General features: G+C 44.1%; 1 protein-coding gene across 4 annotated transcripts in view; it reads left to right on the forward strand.

Annotated features, from left to right (window-relative positions):
- The window catches only part of LOC112258878 (alpha-1,6-mannosylglycoprotein 6-beta-N-acetylglucosaminyltransferase B-like), an 86,905-nt gene that overhangs the window by 21,999 nt on the left and 43,530 nt on the right, over positions 1-21,376 (forward strand). For 3 of the 4 annotated variants that reach the window (XM_042327647.1, XM_042327648.1, XM_042327646.1), the window contains exons 3-6: positions 14,415-14,562; positions 17,250-17,359; positions 20,526-20,599; positions 20,928-21,095. In XM_042327647.1, coding sequence (XP_042183581.1) covers positions 14,415-14,562; positions 17,250-17,359; positions 20,526-20,599; positions 20,928-21,095 — 500 coding nt within the window. Of the gene's footprint in view, positions 1-13,479; positions 13,501-14,414; positions 14,563-17,249; positions 17,360-20,525; positions 20,600-20,927; positions 21,096-21,376 lie in introns of those variants that run through there. The other variant, XM_042327649.1, reaches the window with a different exon arrangement.

Genomic DNA, 21,376 nt, shown 5'->3' on the forward strand with positions numbered 1-21,376 from the left:
GAGTGTTGGAGGCTATTTTATAGATAACATCACCGAAGTTGAGGATCGGTAGGATGGTCAGTTTTACGACTGTATGTTTGGCAGCATGAGTGAAGGATGCTTTGTTGCAATATAGGAAAACGATTCTAGATTTAATTTTGGATTGGAGATGCTTAATGTGAGTCTGGAGGGAGAGTTTACTGTCTAACCAGACACCTAGATATTTGTAGTTGTCCACGTATTCTAAGTCTGAGTAGTGAGTAGTGATGTTGGACGGGCGAGCAGATGTGGGCAGTGATCGGTTGAATAGCATGCATTTAGTTTTACTTGCGTTTAAGAGTAGTTGGAGGCCACGGAAGGAGAGTTGTAATGGCATTGAAGCTCGTCTGGAGGTTAGTTAACACAGTGTCCAAAGAGGGGCCAGAAGTATACAGAATGGTGTCGTCTGCGTAGAGGTGTACCAGAGAATCACCAGCAGCAAGAGCAACATCATTGTTGTATACAGAGAAGAGAGTCGGCCCGAGGGTTGAAACCTGTGGCACCCCCATAGACTGCCAGAGGTCCGGACAACAGGCCCTCCGATTTGACACACTGAACTCTATCAGAGAAGTAGTTGGTAAACCAGGCGAGGCAATCATTTGAGAAACCAAGGCTGTCGAGTCTGCCAATAAGAATGTGGTGATTGACAGAGTCGAAAGCCTTGGCCAGGTCGATGAATACGGCTGCACAGTAATGTCTCTTATCGATGGCGGTTATGATGTCGTTTAGGACCTTAAGCGTGGCTGAGGTGCACCCATGACCAGCTCTGAAACCAGATTGCATAGCGGAGAAGGTACGGTGGGATTCGAAATGGTCGGTAATCTGTTTAACAAAAAAAAAGACAGGGTAGGATAGATATAGGTCTGTAGCAGTTTGGGACTAGAGTGTCACCCCCTTTTGAAGAGGGGGATGACCGCGGTAGCTTTCCAATCTTTGGGAATCTCAGACGATACGAAAGAGAGGTTGAACAGGCTAGTAATAGGGGTTGCAACAATTTCGGCAGATCATTTTAGAAAGAGAGGGTCCAGATTATCTAGCCCGGCTGATTTGTAGGGGTCCAGATTTTGCAGCTCTTTCAGAACATCCGCTATTTGGATTTGGATAAAGGAGAAATGGTGGGGGCTTTGGCGGGTTGCTGTGGAGGGTGCCCAGGGCAGTTGGCCGGGGTAGGGGTAGCCAGGTGGAAAGCATGTCCATCCGTAGAGAAATGCTTATTGAAATTCTCAATTATAGTGGATTTATCAGTGGTGACAGTGTTTCCTAGCCTCAGAGCAGTGGGCAGCTGGGAGGAGGTGCTCTTATACTCCATGGACTTTAGTGTCCCAGAACGTTTTTGAGTTAGTACTACAGGATGCAAATTTCTGTTTGAAAAAGCTAGCCTTAGCTTTCCCAACTGCCTGTGTATATTTGTTCCTAACTTTCCTGAAAAGTTGGATATCACAGGGGCTATTTGATGCTAATGCAGAACGCCACAGGATATTTTTGTTCTGGTCAAGGGCAGACAGGTCTGGATTGAACCAAGGACTATATCTATTCCTAGTTCTACATTTTTTGAATAGGGCATGCTTATTTAAGATGGTGAGGAAGGCACTTTTAAAGAATAGCCAGGCATCATCTCCTGACGGGATGAGGTCAATGTCATTCCAGGATACCCTGGCCAGGTCAATTAGAAAGGCCTGCTCGCAGAAGTGTTTTACGGAGAGTTTGACAGTGATGAGGGGTGGTCGTTTGGTCGCAGACCCATTACGGATGCAGGCAATGAGGCAGTGATCGCTGAGATCTTGATTGAAAACAGCAGAGGTGTATTTGGAGGGCGAGTTAGTTAGGATGACATCTATGAGGGTGCCCGTGTTTACAGATTTGGAGTTGTACCTGGTAGGTTCATTGATAATTTGTGTGGCTTCTAATGTTAACATGCATGAACCAAAGGCTTTTACGGTTACAGAAGTCAACAAATGAGAGCACCTGTGGAGTGAGAGTGGAGCTAGGCACTGCAGGACCTGTATTAACCTCTACATCACCAGAGGAACAGAGGAGAAGTAGGATAGGGGTACGGCTATACGAACTGGCCGTCTAGCACGTTCGGAACAGAGAGTAAAAGGAGCAGGTTTCTGGGCACGATAGCGTAGATTCAAGGCATAGTGAACAGACAAAGGTAAGGTAGGATGTGAGTACATTGGAGGTAAACCTAGGCATTGAGTAATGATGGGAGAGATATAGTCTCTAGAGACATTTAAACCAGGTGATGTCATCACATATGGAGGTGGGACAACATGGTTGGTTAAGGCATATTGAGCAGTGCTAGAGGCTCTACAGTATTTTTTTATTTGACCTTTATCTAGGCAAGTCAGTTAAGAACAAATTCTTATTTTCAATGACAGCCTAGGAACAGTGGGTTAGCTGCCTGTTCAGGGGCCAAACGACAGATTTCTACCTTGTCAGCTTGGGGATTTGAACTTGCAACCTTCCGGTTACTAGTCCAACGCTCTAACCACTAGGCTACCCTGCTGTAACCACTAACCAAGACAGTAATGGACGAGGCATATTGATATTAGAGAGAGGCATGTGTAGCCAAGTGAACATATGGGTCCAGTGAGTGGTTGGGCTGACTGGGAACAAGGCGATTCAGACAGTTTACAGGCCGGTGCTAACAGTTAAACAAGCTAGCAGTTAACAGACCAGGGCTGGCAAGCTAGCAGTTAGCAGACCGGGTTAGCAAGCAAGCAGTTAGCAGAGGCTAGCAGTTAGCAGACCAGAGCAGGCAAGCTAGCAGTTTGTAGACCAGGAACAGGACGTCGCGATGGGGGTATGTTTGTTTTTGCCTCTTCGTGCGGTGATGTTGATAGACCAGTCGTGGAGTTAGTAGGGTTCCAAGTACCTCTAGGTAGCTAGCAGGCCTAGCAGGTTAGCAGAATGGGCCTTCAGCGGGCGTCGCGCCTGGCAGATTATGTGTGTTCGGTGGTAGCACAGGAGCCCTGGCCGGGCTAGCTTCAGGCTAATTGGTGCTTGCTCCGGGATGGAAATGCTAGCCAGGAGTGGTCACCCGGGATTGCAGTTAGCTAGTTGCGAAGATCCGGATGAAAATATTCAGAGTTTGCGGTAGGAATCCGGGGATATGGAGAGAGATAGGTCCGTTATGCTCTGCTTTGAGTCACGTTGTTCGAACTGGCGAGAGCTTTCCGAGCTAAAGGTTAGCTGATGACCGCTAGCAATGGTTTCCTGATAGCTTGTAGGTAGTTAGCTGGCTAGCTTCAGTTGAGGAATTCCAGATCCGAAGTAAATAGAAAGATTTTGGTTAGGTTTATCACCTCAGGCATCATAAATCTACTGTCAGCACTAAGCCCCGGAGGCCCACTCTCAGTTCACAGACACAATAGAGTTCTAAGAACTCTATTCTGTTGCATAAAACAACCATTTGATGCAATAACAGTATTATAACATAATCTTGTAATTTTGCTCTCACACAGTACATATACTGTAGAATCGTGATAATTACAATGCATGTCTTATTGGCACCTAAGTATGGTGATAATATCATACCATGAAGTCCCTGGCAGTTCCCAACCCTAAACTACCACTTTCTTTTTCTCATCCTACTCTCTCTCTCCTCAGCAGCAGTCCTTTTTCCTCTACTCCCCCCTCACCTGGCATCTCATCACACACACACACACACACACACACACACACACACACTTAGCCATCTAGTACACATACTTTGCAGGTATTGATTTCGTCTCACGATTAAGTCATGAATTTACTTAATCAGTCCAAACATATACCCGCGGTTTAAATAACAAATGCGTGATTTTCACAAGGCTAATAAAACCATCATCCGGATGTTGGAGCGAGTGTGTCTGCAGGATTAGCGCAGTGTGATGAGACACAATACAGAGCCATCCCTCTGTGATGCTGCTGGAGTGTCAGCCCAGGTCCACACCCACCACAGGAGGCTGAGGAAAGGATGCCCACAGACAGCCACAGTAGCAAAGGCAACACAGAGGTTGACATTAGGCAAAGCATGGCTTGGCAAACACAAGCATTAAACTGTATCATGTTTGTGTGTCTGAAGCCTTACTGGATTACAGCGTACTGTATGCACACACAGGGCATGGATGATGCTTTACTGTTGTCTACTCCACAATGGTGGATGTGTTTTTCTATCTTTTGCCAATTTTCCATTGATGAGCATTACTGCCCAAAAACTAGGAGGATGACTGCTCATGATTGTTATGTTAGCTCGCAATGACGCATAGCATGTCTCATGCTCTTGTAGTTTCCTGCAGTCAAATGACCAAATCGCCCTCTAGTGGCCTCCCAAGTGGAATGTTATTAATATTTGTCATAATTCCATAATTAATAAACATTATTTAAAAAAAAATGTTGCTATAGTTCAGTCTTCTGTATATAAAGTGTAATATTGGGATGTAAACTCAAAATGTTATACATCTCAACTCTACATCTGACATGGTACATACAGGTGTCTTCTTTTTTTTTAAGCCCATAACCATCTGTGTGAGGTGTATACTTTTGTTTCAAAGTATATTTGTTTAAGACTACCAAGAAACACTCGGTGTGACCCTGATTTAGCCCACTGCAGTAAAAGGTTAATATTATTTTCAGTAAGAAGAAGTACACAGGCTCTTACAATGCTTCGCAGAGAGGGACATGTTCTTTTCTGAAAAGGTCTGGATGAAACGCTAAATAATAACTTATGTGGGAGTGCCCTTTGGCAAGGCTTTCATCTATCTGAACACTTGTATTTCAATCTAAATTACATGCGGCTCAGATTCAGAACTAACAGTGTCCAGGCAGTAAGCTCTCTCAGCTAAATTAATCTTAGCTGGAGTGATCAATAAACCAAGTTGGAATTTGATTAGTACTATGACGTTATATTGCCAACCAGGGCAATATTCACTGCACACCATTGAGTCATACATGCCTTATTAACCCACTGGGAGCCCTTCTGGTTCCTGAACTTATCTGTCCTCACCTCAGAGGCTCTGATGACGGCTGCAGGAAACCGTTGTAGTTCAGATGCCAGACTCTCAGGACCTATAACGTTAATGTGTCCCTACTAAAAGTCAATGAGAGAGCAGACAATTAGTAACTGTTCATGCAAAGCTGCTCGGGAAGGTACTACACTGATCTAATTAATTCTTCCTATGAACAGATGTTTCTCATCCTAGCTGGCAAGAAACACAACGCAGTGTTATGAGAAAAAGTGGTGAATGTAAGCAAATTATTTTTCCCATTTCTAACAACCCATTATACAGCGAGCCATAAAAACTAAAATAAAGTGAAAGTCTGTTTGCTGTCCATCTATGTGACCAGTCCCATTTGGGGCGAGCTATTTCAAACCAGTGGTGGAGGCACAGTGACTGTGAAATGAGACTAGTCGACCAGTGCTCCGCTCTCAGCTTGCTACGGTATGGCGATCTAATTAGAATTTGTTCATAAAATCGATTGTGTTGTGGCACTTACGAAATGGAGTCGTTAAAGGAGATTAGTTCTTGTTAAATGGGCCCTTTATTAACCAGTAGATGAGGAATGACATGGCACCGGCCCACATTAGCACACAGATACTATCAGCAAACCGGCTGCTGAAACCACTAACAGCGCAGGACTTGGTGAAAACACATTAGCCCGTTCACCTCCAGGGAAGGCTAGTCGCTGGAGCAATAAATAGAGGTAGCTGATGAACAATAGATTGCGAACATATATAAAATCATTCAAAAATGTACTGCGTGGGAGGGGTGTTAGTTTCCATAATGATGATTTATGGGCGAGACGTGTGAGAAACGTCGTTATTGTGAAGCTACGTTCCAGTTCCACCTAGACTCATAGCCCAGGAGCAGTGTTTAGCCTCAATGCGGCAGGGAGAGCCTCCCTGGAACGTGGCACCTGCTTTATAGCCTCGACTCTGGTTGAGAGATCGTCTCTATGCGCCTCATGCTCCCCTGTTGAACAAATGCATCAATAGAATTACTCTTGATATTGAATTATGAACTTCTACATAGTAATTTTTTCCTATTCTTGAATTATTTCAATCCCCAGCATTACTGTTGGGCCAGGAAAATAAGGGAGATGTTCTTTGAAGTGTTTCTGTACATTACAGATCTCCCTCCCTCTCCTTTGAGGCATGTTGTTGCCAAACTGGTCCAGTCTGGGAATTTATTTAAATTGATGTGCATTCTATGCATGTACAGTTGAAGTCGGAAGTTTACATACACTTAGGTTGGAGTCATTAATACTCATTTTTCAACCACTCCACAAATTTTGGTTTGTGAAACTATAGTTTTAGCAAGTTGTTTAGGACATCTACTTTGTGCATGACAAGTAATTTTTCCAACAATTGTTTACAGATTATTTCACTAATAATTCACTGTATCACAATTACAGTGGGTCAGAAGTTTACTTACACTAAGTTGACTGTGCCTTTTAAACAGCTTGGAAAATTTCAGAAAATGATGTCATGGCTTTAGAAGCTTCTGATAGGTTAATTGATATAATTTGAATCAATTGGAGGTGTACCTGTGGATGTATTTCAAGGCCTACCTTCAAACTCAGTGCCTCTTTGTTTGACATCATGGGAAAATCAAAAGAACTCAGACAAAATTGTAGACCTCCAAGTCTGGTTCATCGTTCGGAGCAATTTCCAAACGCCTGAAGGTACCACGTTCATCTGTACAAACAATAGTACGCAAGTATAAACACCATGGGACCACGCAGCCATCATACCGCTCAGGAAGGAGACTCATTCTGTCTCCTAGAGATGAATGTACTTTGGTGCGAAAAGTGCAAATCAATCCCAGAACAAGAGCAAAAGACCTTGTGAAGGTGCTGGAGGAAACGGGTACAAAAGTATTTATATCCACAGTAAAATGAGTCCGATATCGACATAATCTGAAAAGCCGCTCAGCAAGGAAGAAGCCACTGCTCCAAAACCGCCATTAAAAGCCAGCTTACGGTTTGCAACTGCACATGGGGACAAAGCTCTTACTTTATGGAGAAATGTCCTCTGGTCTGATGAAACAAAAATGTAACGGTTTGGCCATAATGACCATCGTTATGTTTGGAGGAAAAAGTGGGAGGCTTGCAAGCCAAAGAACACACCATCCCAACCGTGAAGCACGGGGGTGGCTGCATCATGTTGTTGGGGTGCTTTGCTGCAGGAGGGACTCGTGCACTTCACAAAATAGATGACATCAGGAAGTAAAATGATGTGGATATATTGAAGCAACATCCCAAGACATCAGTCAGGAAGTTAAAGCTTGGTCGCAAATGGGTCTTCCAAATGGACAATGACCCCAAGCATACTTCCAAAGTTGTGGCAAAATGGCTGAAGGACAACAATGTCAAGGTATTGGAGTGGCCATCACAAAGCCCTGACCTCAATCCTATAGCAAATGTGTGGGCAGAACTGAAAAAGCATGTGTGAGCAAGGAGGCCTACAAACCTGACTCAGTAACACCAGCTCTGTCAGGAGGAATGGGCCAAAATTCACCCAACTTATTTTTGGGAAGCTTGTGGAAGGAAGGCTACCCGAAACGTTTGACCCAAGGTAAACAATTTAAAGGCAATGCTACCAAATACGAATTGAGTGTATGTAATCTTCTGACCCACCGGGAATGCGATGAAAGAAATAAAAGCTGAAAAAATAATTCTCTCTACTATTATTCCGACATTTCACATTCTTAAAATAAAGTGGTGATCCTAACTGACCTCAGACAGGGAATTTTTTTCTCGGATTAAATGTCAGGAATTGTGAAAAACTGAGTTTAAATGTATTTGGCTGAGGTATATGTAAACTTCCGACTTCAACTGTATGAACAGCCCCTGCTGTCAGCTTTAGTGAATGAAGAGAAGCCTATCTAGCCTGTTTTATTTATTCACTCTAGACCGGTATGGAAGATGTAACCATGACAGAATGAAAGGAAGACATTTTAGACAAAAGCGTGTCTGTATATTTACACACATGTCACACGGGCACACTTGTGCACACACACACACACACACACACACACACTAGATCTCCCGTGCAGGAAGATCAATTCCATTCTAATCAGTCCCCCCCCCCCCTGATTAAGTGCTTTGTTGTGTGGTTTAATTTATGGTCAGTTTAGTTTTTTCTGGCGAAGGTGACTTTCTCGTAGACGGTGACAAATGAAGTCTGACAGTGAAAGCAAGTGAGTCTGCACACAATGCATTTTTAAGAGCCTAATATGCTTGATGAATGACCACATAAAGGTTAAGCTCTATTTCATTCACACCATAATCACAACATTTTGGGGCTGTGTCGGTCAGTGTCAGTGTTCTTAACGACTCAGACTGTCAGACATGGGTAAGGATAAGGCTGTTATTTAGTTTTGTATCTAGACTTCTGGTACAATGACCTAAAAGGAACACTCCTCTTTCAACAGCTTGTTAACCAGAAGCTGTACTATTCTCATGCAACGCTCATCGAAATGGGTAGACCAAGGCGCAGCGTGATTTGGGTTCATCATCATTTATTTGAATGTGAACCAGCAACAAAAACAATAAAGAGAAACAAATGAACGAACGTACAGCCTTGTAGGGCTCTCAAGCAACAATACAAAAAAAAGATCCAACAAAAAACAGGTGGGAAAAGGCTACCTAAATATGATCCCCAATCAGAGACAACGATAGACAGCTCCCTCTGATTGGGAACCATACCAGGCCCACATAGAAATACAAAAACTAGACTACACATAGAAATAATAAACTAGAACACCCCCCCAGTCATGCCCTGACCTACTCCACCATAGAAAATAAAGGCTTTCTATGGTCAGGACGTGACATCTCATTTAACTGCAGAGCTGGTTATATTGATTCAACATTCTGTTTGACTTGGGTGTGCTCTTTAGTTAATACAGTGAGGAGGGAAAAGTATTTGGACATCCTTGGAGAGCTCTTTGGTCTTGACCATGGTGGAGAGTTTGGAATCTGATTGATTGATTGCTCCTTTGGACAGGTGTCTTTTATACAGTTAACAAACTGAGATTAGGAGCACTCCCTTTAAGAGTGTGCTCCTAATCTCAGCTCGTTACCTGTATAAAAGACACCTGGGAGCCAGAAATCTTTCTGATTGAGAGGGGTCAAATACTTATTTCCCTCATTAAAATGCAAATCAATTTATAACATTTTTGACATGCGTTTTCTGGATTTTTGTTGTTGTTATTTCGTCTCTCACTGTTCAAATTAACCTACCATTAAAATTATAGACTGGTATGTAGGATATGTGTGTGTGTGTGTGTGTATGGGTGTGTGTGTGTGTCCAGAAAAAATCCAGAAAATCACATTGTAGGATTTTTAATGAATTTATTTGCAAATTATGGTGGAAAATAAGTATTTGGTCACCTACAAACAGGCAAGATTTCTGGCTCTCACAGACCTGTAACTTCTTCTTTAAGAGGCTTCTCTGTCCTCCACTTGTTACCTGTATTAATGGCACCTGTTTGAACTTGTTATCAGTATAAAAGACGCCTGTCCACAACCTCAAACAGTCACACTCCAAACTCCACTATGGCCAAGACCAAAGAGCTGTCAAAGGACACCAGAAACAAAACTGTAGACCTGCACCAGGCTGGGAAGACTGAATCTTCAATAGGTAAGCAGCTTGGTTTGAAGAAATCAACTGTGGGAGCAATTATTAGGAAATAGAAGACATACAAGACCACTGATTATCTCCCTCGATCTGGGGCTCCACGTAAGCTCTCATCCCGTGGGGTCAAAATGATCACAAGAACGGTGAGCAAAAATCCCAGAACCACATGGGGGGACCTAGTGAATGACCTGCAGAGAGCTGGGACCAAAGTAACAAAGCCTACCATCAGTAACACACTTCGCCGCCAGGGACTCAAATCCTGCAGTGCCAGACGTGTCCCCCTGTTTAAGCCAGTACATGTCCAGGCCCGTCTGAAGTTTGCGAGAGAGCATTTGGATGATCCAGAAGAAGATTGGGAGAATGTCATATGGTCAGATGATATATGTCATATGATATATGTCATATCAAATGTCATATGGTCAGTGGCCTAGCCAGTCTCCAGATCTCAACCCCATAGAAAATCTATGGAGGGAGTTGAAAGTCCGTGTTGCCCAGCAACAGCCCCAAAACATCACTGCTCTAGAGGAGATCTGCATGGAGGAATGGGCCAAAATACCATCAACAGTGTGTGAAAACCTTGTGAAGACTTTCAGAAAACGTTTGACCTCTGTCATTGCCAACAAAGGGTATATAACAAAGTATTGAGAAACTTTTGTTATTGACCAAATACTTATTTTCCACCATAATTTGCAAATAAATTCATAAAAAATCCTCATGTGATTTTCTGGATTTTTTTTCCTCATTTTGTCTGTCATAGTTGAAGTGTGCCTATGATAAATTACAGGCCTCTCATCTTTTTAAGTGGAAGAACATGCACAATTGGTGGCTGACTAAATACTTTTTGCACCAATGTGTATATGTGTATATATATATATATATATATATATATATATATATATATATATATATATAATATTGTATATATATATATATATATATACAAAAAAAACATTTTTCTTAATCTTTTATTTTTATTGTTTTTTATTTATTTTTATTTATTATTATTATATATTTTAACTTCTTTTTTTTCTTTAAGCCTGTCACATTTGTGAATGTGGAATGTGTTTTGTTGGTTGATTGAAAAACAAGAACACTTAATAAAACTTTAAATTGAAAAAAAAATATAGACTGATCATTTCTTTGTCAGTGGGCAAACGTACAAAATCAGCAGGGGATCAAATACTTTTTTCCCTCACTGTAAAATCTCCATTGTGGAGTTAGAGCAGAGTAATTAGGTAAACATAAGGGAGAGCATGGCTGTAACATGTGAGTGTGGGGTGGTGGAGAACTGAGTTGACCCTGGTCTAATAGCTACGGGCTCTTTCATTGACCAGGTGAGGGCTAACAGCATCATTCTGGTTCCCTTGCTCTCTCTGGGTCATGGGTAATTGGAGCTGAGAAAGAAGGAAAAAACAAAAATGTTAGCCTAATTTGTTCCCTTCCTGTTGGTCGCTGTGTTCTCTGCCTCAGTAATGAAGGTCAAATGAAGGTGTTTTTTAAATTTTTTAATCGCAGCCCGCGTCCCCTTCAGGAGGCCTTTTGGTAGGCCGTCGTCGTAAATAAGAATCTGTTCTTACTGACTTGCCTAGTTAAGTAAAGGTTAAATAAATAAAATAGAGAAACTCCTGCATGTTGTTTTGTCAAGGTGCACCGAAAATACCTGGGGCCTGGCTGAGAGATTCATGAAACATCTGTCTGCAATACCTTGCATTCATAATTCAATCTTAATTCAATCTTGAGTGAATCTGTATTGTGACGCAGCCTTTGAAAAGGCATTGAGCTTCATTTTTTAAATTTTTTTATTTCACCTTTATTTAACCAGGTAGGCTAGTTGAGAACAAGTTCTCATTTACAACTGCGACCTGGCCAAGATAAAGCAAAGCAGTTTGACACATACAACAACACAGAGTTACACATGGAATAAACAAACAAACATACAGTGAATAATACAGTAGAAAGTCTATATACAGTGTGTGCAAATGAGGTAAGATAAGGGAGGTAAGGCAATAAATAGGCCATACTTGCGAAGTAATTACAATATAGCAAGTAAACACTGGAGTGATAGATGTGCAGAAGATGAATGTGCAAGTAGAAATACTGGGGTGCAAAAAGGAGCTAAATAAATACAGTATGGGGATGAGTTAGTTGGATGGGCTATGTACAGGTGCAGTGATTTGTGAGCTGCTCTGACAGCTGGTGCTTAAAGTTAGTGAGGGAGATAGGAGTCTCCAGCTTCAGTGATTTTTGCAGTTTGTTCCAGTCATTGGCAGCAGAGAACTGGAAGGAAAGGCGGCCAAAGGGGGAATTGGCTTTGGGGTGACCAGTGAAATATACCTGCTGGAGCGCGTGCTACGGGTGTGTGCTGCTATGGTGACCAGTGAGCTGAGATAAGGCGGGGCTTCACCTAGCAAAGACTTGTAGATGACCTGGAGCCAGTAGGTTTGGCGACGAGTATGAAGCGAGGACCAGCCAACGAGAGCGTACAGGTTGCAGTGGTCGGTAGTATATGGGGCTTTGGTGACAAAACGGATGGCACTGTGATGGACTGCATCCAATTTATTGAGTATAGTGTTGGAGGCTATTTTGTAAATGACATTGCCGAAGTCGAGGATCGGTAGGATGGTCAGTTTTACGAGGGTATGTTTGGCAGCATGAGGGAAGGATGCTTTGTTGCGATATAGGAAGCCGATTCTAGATTTAATTTAATTTTCATATTGGAGAATGGATAGGCCGTGGGAGTTGGGAAGCAGGAGGTTTGTCCCCTAGGTTCTGTGTTGTACTTAGCCCAGGGATTGATTGTTTAGTTTAACTTATTTTGGATGATGCTGATATTCTGACAGTATGGATGAGAGAGGCAATGGTGCTTGTACTTCCAACGTGTCTGATTTAACTGGCAGTTCTCTTTGTCAATATAGCAGTTAACCACACAACAGATCTCTATCACTTATCTCTCTCTCTGTCTGTCTGTCTGTCTCTCTGTGTGTGTAAAGTAATGTAGTTTACGAACATTCAATCAGTAAGGCTGGACTGAATGGATTGTCACTTTTCATTCATCGAGTAAACTCACATAATTCACATCACTATCTCACTCATCAGCATAGCCCAGGGCAACTCCAGTCCTCGGGGGCCTGATTGGTGTCACACTTTTGCCCCAGCTAACACACCTGACTCCAATAATCATCTAATCATGATCTTCAGTTAAAAATGCAATTAGTTTAAATCAGGTGTGTTTGCTAGAGATGATGGGGGAAAACTGTGACACCAATCAGGCCGGGGGCCTGGATAGCCAGTATTTATAGGGTAGTGCCTATAACATTACCTCATCATTATAGCTGGTATTTATAGGGTAGTGCGTATAACATTACCTCATCAGTATAGCCAGTATTAATAGGGTAGTGCGTATAACATTACCTCATCATTATAGCTGGTATTAATAGGGTAGTGCCTATAACATTACCTCATCATTGTAGCTGGTATTTATAGGGTAGTGCCTATAACATTTCCTCATCAGTATAGCCGGTATTTATAGGGTAGTGTCAATTTGACCTCATCAGCATAGCGTCAGGTCTCTCCTTCTCCTTTACTATTAGCAAGCGTGTGGAATGTCATTCACCTATTAACTTCACCCTATATGATCATGGCACACTAAGGCAATTCCACCACGGTTGCTGATTAACCTATGGACTCACTCGTGTAATAATTACTTTAATCTCTTTCAACCAGTAGACCCCTTTCTGTGTTTGCAAACGTTGCCGCACGAGGGCGATGAGCGCAAGTTGGTTGCAGAACACGGGGTTCTTATCGAAAGCCAGCAACAAAAAAAAGCCTAGCGTGTGGAATGTCCTGCTTAATATAAGGTTTGTGTCATCATCGCAAATCAACTGCATTATACTTAGAAAACACTTCAACCTTAACCAGTACAATTGGTTAGCTTTTGCTACAGACTATATCAATGAGCGTTAGCATTCTAGCTAACAACTGTTGCATCCAAAATAGTTATTTTGCAAAAATCACAACCAAATATAATCTTAGCGACTGTTCAAGCAAGAATCAAAACATCATTGTAAGCATAAGAGAACCCCAAAATGTTTTTTGTTTTGTTTGGAAGTAATAAAAAAAATCTAGGCGCAGATGGCGATGGCTTTCTTATTGCAGCCAAGCGTCTCGTGCGTCTGTGCGTGAAGTCAGTGTGTCGTGTACTGGAAAAGGGTCTATGGTCATGAATCTCAAACCTTGCGTCTCCCACTGCAAAACAGCAACAGTCTTCCAACGACCTCCCCACCACCACCAACTGAAGGCCCGTCATCGGATCCCCGTTCTCCCAGTGGGTGGGGGGGTTTGATGCCAGCTGCCCAGCATAGGGCAACCTGTCATCAGCATCTGGTTCTGAGGAACATTTCTCTGAGACGAGGCCTACCCCAAACTATCCTACCCAAAAATATTCAATAAAATTCCATATTGTATTCTGTCTCTGTTGTCATTCAGTTACGCCTGTACTCGATTTAACTGTATTTTGCTCTTCAGGGATGAATTGAAGGCAGTCGATTCAGGAAGTGGTTTTAATAATAAAAAATAAAAAACATTGAAACATTTTTGAAAAAAGTAGCTTCTAAGTCCTCAGTTTGAGAAGTCATTAAAAATAGATGCAGTTTTTCCATATTTTGAATTGTTATTTAAGTTTACTTCCTGAATTGACAGCCTTCAAATTGAATTGACCCCTGCCCTTGTGCTCTTATTATCTGACCTACTGTATGTGTCTGTGTGTTGGCAGTGCTGGGAGGTCCAGAGTCTCGCGGGGTGCTGAGGAAGATCAGTGATATGCTGGAGGTCATCATGAAGAGGATGGACACTTTGTCCAAACTGGGCAACACCACCACAGACTCCCACAGACTGGATGAGCTCAGCTCAGCACTGGACAGGTAGGGTTCTGGGGTTTGGTAGCAGGCCTGCCATTACATAATGTCTGGTGTATGCATATATTTGTCTGCATATAAACAAATAATTGGAGGATATTTAAACTAGACGTTGTCTCATTAGTCTCAACATTTTCCTATCGATTTGCCCTGTTATTGGGTGGACATGGACAGTCAGACACGGATGCTGCGCTGCCAGACATGCAGAGGCTAACAACCTGGAGTTTGCTCTTCTGTCTCCATGGCAACGGACCTCTCTCGTACAGGGGGTTGAGAGGCTCCCTCCTGCCGAGGTTTGCCCGTGTCTGACACTCTGACCATCCCTTCTGGACATCCCTGATCCTACACTCACTGTCTCACACCAGGAAAATAATCCCGGCTCAAACTATGCCCGAGAGTTGCGCTAACTGCCAGAATGCAGAGTTGTGGATGTTTGATATGGATTCTAAACACCAGAGTAGACAGTATTGTTAGAACATAAATTACTCTCACTATTCACATTCCTTGAAAGGTACTATAGAAATTATGAGGATTTTCTTCCTAAATGTTGCCGGAAAGAGGCCATTCATTGCTGTTTAAGTCAGCCTAACTGTAAGCGATTATGAAAAAGGGGGAGCATCTCTAGGCTTCAGTAGTTTGCCTCTGGTAATAAAGTCTAGTCTGCTTGGTGACCTGCTCAGAATTCAGCCAAGGTGCAGTTTAACAGATGCAAACAAAGAACCCAGAGCCATTCAGAGTCCACTGTTAGGTCTTTAAAAAGGAATCAGCCGTCTCTCTCTCTCTTTTTAATGCTGTATATGGTTCTCCAGGGCCAGACACCCATTGTAAATGTATTAGTGGTGTTCTATAGAGGGAGGACAGGATTCTCTGTCTGGCCACAGGAATGTTTCCTATACTGATCAGTCTGTGCTGCAGTCTGGTGCTGTGAAGAGGACCGCTCTGTCTGTGTCTGGCTCTCATCTGTTCTGACATGCTGCCTCATAGGAGGGAATAGGAAGTGATGGCTAACAGTTGCCCGTAGTGTCAAGTGATATTAGAGTGGGATTTTACGCAAAGTAATGCAGCATTTTAGACACACATACCACACCCATGCTCATACACTTATTCCAGAAACACTGGTCTAGACCATCGCCCATTTCTTCAACAACCAAAAACTCCCAACCATTCATTTAAATGGATATGTTAGATAAAACTGTACAGTTTGAACAAAAGCAAAAGGCCAGTGTTGACCACTGTGTACAGTCAGCGTCTCATTGATATGACAGGGCTGTTAGACCCCAGCTATTGATTTGGCTCTGGTTGATACTCCCTGATAAACAGTGTCTTCAGCTCTGCAGAGTACATTAGTAGAACAGTAGTACTCATTAAGACCAGCATCCTTCCTTATTGGAGGGTCTTCAGTTTCCATGACCAGGTCACAGCAGCCTTGGGGAGACCCAGTATAGAAGTAACAGATAGAGGCTGAATGGACTGGTGATGATTCTGTCTCGGAGGCCTTGCTTAACCATGGCTATGCCCGTGAGAACGTTTAGTCCTCAGTTCTCTACAGCACACACAGGAGCACTGTTCTTTTATACTGTGGGGCCCAGGCGGCTGACTGACTGCATTGAGATTATACACAATCATCATGGCTCCATAAAGACAGCTGGAAATCTCTGTGCCTCTTTGGACCTTCATGCTACATCAGCGAGGGCTGAGATTTCTGTCTTTATCGGAAGGGAGCCAAAGCAAGTTCCTAATGTTCACACTGCCATAATGCTTCAGCTTGGAGTTCCCTGGGCACCTTCCAGTTTTCACTGCTAGTGCCTGAGATAGCTGTGAGTTCAGGGCTAACTCCCTCTTTTTATTGCTGTGTCCTTTTCGCTTTCTTTCTCACTCTCTTTTTTTCTGCTTGTTTTGCCAACACTAACATGGCAACAACAAGCCATGGCAGTCAGCTGCCATAAAAGGGATTTGCTAACAACCTAATTGCGCTCTGTTCTCAGTCTCCCAGGGACTGGCTTTAATGTGCTGAGTCACATTTTCACCTCAACAAATAAATTGTGTCAGAGTTTAAAAGCTTTTTTATTTCACGCTCCAACCAAGTTCCACGCAATCAGCATTTCCTCTACTTGTTGAAGCTCAATTAGCAGGTAGCCTCGTGGTTAGAGGGTTGGACTAGTAACCGAAAGGTTGAAAGATCGAATCCCCGAGCTGACAAGGTACAACTCTGTCGTTCTGCCCCTGAACAAGGCAGTTAACCCACTGTTCCTAGGCCGTCATTGAAAATAAGAATTTGTTCTTAACTGACTTGCCTAGTTAAATAAAGGTAAAATAAATACATTAATTCTCTTTTGGGAGGAAACAGTAAGCGTATACTGTAGGAGGGTGGACTTAGATGAAAGAAGTAGCCTTCTATGTTTCTTTTTCTAGATGTGTCCAGGGAGTTTAAGGATTGAGATAAAGGATAAAGATTGAATGTGCATTCCCACTGGGCACAGACATCAATTCAACATCTATTTCAAAATAGCTTCATTGAAATGACTAGAAAAGCACGATTCATTCAACCAGTGTGTGTCCGGTGGGTTGTCATGGGGAAAGAGATGGCAGAAATGTTCAGCAAGAAAGAGAAGACATGCCTAACACTTCATTCACCTGTGCCTGCCCTATTGATGGTCATTCCCCTGTGTGTGTGTGTGTGTGTGTGTTGGCAGGATCCAGCCGATTGGTCTGGTGGAGAGGATCCAGGCTATCGCCCAGAACATGTCTGACATGGCTGTGAAGGTGGAGCAGATCCTACAGCGCAGCCTGGCCACCAACAGAGGTACAAGAGACACACACACACATCCGACCACTCTTCACATTTGAATGGTAGTTGTATATGTCTGCCACACTATAAGACCCTATTGAACATGACAGGCAGCATTTATGACAGTACTTCAAATGATGAGTCTCCATTCCTGTCTTTGTGAAGAGAGCTATGCTGCAGGAGGCCTCCATCTCCCTGTCTCAGCATAATTATAAATAACGCTACATGATGTTCAGTGTATGCTGATGAATTCCCCTCTAGTTAAGAAGATCTGAGACTGTCAGCTTTCTTCAATTAGCTGTCCTCTGCTCAGTTCATTGTGCTCCTGTTCTGTTTGAGCAAGAGATACAGTACGCTACTTACATGCAAAGCGAGACTAACTCCACTAGCCGACACATTAGAAAGCCAATTATAGACTTTGCATATTGTCATTATTTGCCTTGTCATTGAGTAAAGCAGACATGTCCTATTCTGTAGAGACTGTTTTTGCTACCAGAACCTAATCCCCTGGCTAATTTAGTGACACCGCTAGTGTTAGCGCTCCACACTGTGACTGCTGTAGTTATAATGGTAATCAAACAGAATGGCTGCTAATCCTTTGTCTGTGATTGCGCTCACCCAGGCTTGGCGGCACGCTGGTAGAGGAACAGCTTCTGCTCTCTTTAATTAGGCTAATTGGAGCTGGCTGCCGACAAGTAGGGAGGGAGGGAGGCAGGGGAGAGATGGAATGAAGGAGTGAGACTGGGGAGAGAGGGAATGAAGGAGTGAGACTAGGGAGAGAGGGAATGAAGGAGTGAGACTGGGGAGAGAGGGAATGAAGGAGTGAGACTGGGGAGAGAGGGAATGAAGGAGTGAGACTAGGGAGAGAGGGAATGAAGGAGTGAGACTGGGGAGAGAGGGAATGAAGGAGTGAGACTGGGGAGAGAGGGAATGAAGGAGTGAGACTAGGGAGAGAGGGAATGAAGGAGTGAGACTAGGGAGAGAGGGAATGAAGGAGTGAGACTGGGGAGAGAGGGGAGAGGAATGAAGGAGTGAGACTGGGGAGAGAGAAGGAAGACTGGGGAGGAGGGAATGAGACTGGGGGGAGAGAGGGAATGAAGGAGTGAGACTGGGGAGAGAGGAATGAAGGAGTGAGACTGGGAGAGAGGGAATGAAGGAGTGAGACTGGGGAGAGGGAATGAAGGAGTGAGACTAGGGAGAGAGGGAATGAAGGAGTGAGACTGGGGAGAGAGGGAACGGAGGAGTGAGACTGGGGAGAGAGGGAACGGGGAGAGAGGGAATGGAGTGAGACTATGGAGAGAGGAATGAAGGGAGTGAGACTGGGGAGAGAGGGAATGAAGGAGTGAGACTGGGGAGAGGGAATGAAGGAGACTAGAGACTGGGGAGAGAGGGAGAATGAAGAGTGAGACTAGGGAGAGAGGGAATGAAGGAGTGAGACTGGGGAGAGAGGGAATGAAGGAGTGAGACTAGGGAGAGAGGGAATGAAGGAGTGAGACTGGGGAGAGAGGGGAACGGAAGGAGAAGGAGTGAGACTGGGGAGAGAGGAATGAAGGAAGACTAGGAGAGAGGGAATGAAGGACTGAGACTAGGGAGAGAGGGGAACGGAGGAGTGAGACTGGGGAGAGAGAACAACGAAGGAGTGAGACTGGGGAGAGGGGAAGACTAGGGAGAGGAGGAGTGAGACTAGGGAGAGAGGGAACGAAGGAGTGAGACTGGGGAGAGGGGAACGAAGGAGTGAGACTGGGGAGAGAGGGGATTTTATCAATCAAGGATGCAGAGTGAGACTGGGGCAGAGATCAGGGAAGCCAGGCTTTCAGAAGTGGCTATTAACTAACCCAACAGTCTGTCTAGACTGGGGAGAGAGTTCTATCCCCAGACTAGGGGAACGGAGGAGTGAGACTAACCCAACAGTCTGGCTCTGTTCTATCCCCATGGCCAGAGGGTCTGTCTAACGCTCTGTTCTAGGCCAGTGAGACTAACCCAACAGTCTGGGTTCTAGCCAGGAGAGTTAACTAACCCAACAGTCTGTCTAACGCTCTGTTCTAGGCCAGTGAGACTGGGCTCTGAGAGAGGGAGTTAACTTCTGTCTAACGCTCTGTTCTATCCCCATGGCCAGTAGAGTTAACTAACCCAACAGTCTGTCTAACGCTCTGTTCTATCCCCACCAGTAGAGTTAACTAACAACAGTCTGTCTAACGGCATCAGATATCCCCATGGCCAGGAGGGTTAACTAACCCAACAGTCTGTCTAACAGCTCTGTTCTATCCCCATGGCCAGGCAGAGTCTGAAGGGTATCCCCATGGCCAGTAGAGTTAACTAACCCAACAGTCTGTCTAACGCTCTGTTCTATCCCCATGGCCAGGAGAGTTAACTAACCCAACAGTCTGTCTAACGCTCTGTTCTATCCCCATGGCCAGGAGAGTTAACTAACCCAACAGTCTGTCTAACGCTCTGTTCTATCCCCATGGCCAGTAGAGTTAACTAACCCAACAGTCTGTCTAACGCTCTGTTCTATCCCCATGGCCAGGAGAGTTAACTAACCCAACAGTCTGTCTAACGCTCTCTGGCTAACGCTCTGTTCTATTCTATCCCCATGGCCAGGAGAGTTAACTAACCCAACAGTCTGGCCATCCCCATGGCCAGGAGAGTTAACTAACCCAACAGTCTGTCTAACGCTCTGTTCTATCCCCATGGCCAGTAGAGTTAACTAACCCAACAGTCTGTCTAACGCTCTGTTCTATCCCCATGGCCAGGAGAGTTAACTAACCCAACAGTCTGTCTAACGCTCTGTTCTATCCCCATGGCCAGGAGAGTTAACTAACCCAACAGTCTGTCTAACGCTCTGTTCTATCCCCATGGCCAGGAGAGTTAACTAACCCAACAGTCTGTCTAGCGCTCTGTTCTATCCCCATGGCCAGGAGAGTTAACTAACCCAACAGTCTGTCTAACGCTCTGTTCTATCCCAATGGCCAGGAGAGTTCTGTTCTAATACAAGAGACTTGTGCTAAAGCCAATATATGCTCCCTTTTAGGTATGACCTGTTGAAAAGCTTTTCTGGTTTCTGCCCCAACTGCTCCACACTATCCTCATAGGGCTGAACAGCAAAGTTATGAGCAGGTACTTTAAGGATTCTGCCCATAGGGACGTGTTTGTTGTTAATACATGTGTTTTTGTCCCACAGTTAAGGATGGTGCAACAGGACAGTGTGAGGTGCCCAAAGACCCTCACTACCCAGACTGCCCCAGCAAGGTGGATGTAAGTCCGCATGTCATGCAATTTCACAGTAGTTTTCCTGATCCCACGGTCCCTATGTCCTTTTGCTCTTGGACTGTTTATTACCCTTGCTACTCCAGCTTTATGATCAGCTTCAATCAACCCTGCCTTGTTTCACAAGGATCAATGTCTAGTGCTGTGTTCAGATCAATGAAAGGACCTTGACCAAGTCCAAGTCAGATTTCATGGGTTCCTTAGCTATAATACATTCATTTATACACTGACATTTGACCCCTTTGACCTCCTTTGATACATAGAGATACTGTATATATTTATCATTACTTGAGTCTCCCTTGACCTTTTCCCTCAGTGGATGCGTGCCCGCTGGACCTCAGACCCCTGCTATGCCTTCTATGGGGTGGACGGCTCCGACTGCTCCTTCCTCATCTACCTGAGTGAGGTGGAGTGGTTCTGCCCCCCTCTGACCTGGAGGAACCAGACCACCACACCCACACACAAACCTTTCCCCAAGAAACAGGTGGGATAGCTGGGTTGGCATGGGCTGTTTACAGGGCTGCTATAGTGTGTATGTGTGTGTGTACAGAGTTTGTGTCTATGATACTAGTCTTTGTATTTCATCTCCACTCTAATTTCCCTGTATCCGACTGGCACACAGTCTCCTGGGAGGGGAGTGTGGATATACAGTCACTCACAGAGTCTATTCTCCCTCTGCCTTGAATCATGGTTGTTGCTGTTTTTCTTGTGAGAGCAGCATTCCAGTTATTTCTGGGTCCACCAGGGCCAGGTGTTCTAGTTCGT

Source organism: Oncorhynchus tshawytscha, linkage group LG09, assembly GCF_018296145.1.
Source record: "Oncorhynchus tshawytscha isolate Ot180627B linkage group LG09, Otsh_v2.0, whole genome shotgun sequence".
Lineage (NCBI taxonomy): Eukaryota > Metazoa > Chordata > Actinopteri > Salmoniformes > Salmonidae > Oncorhynchus > Oncorhynchus tshawytscha.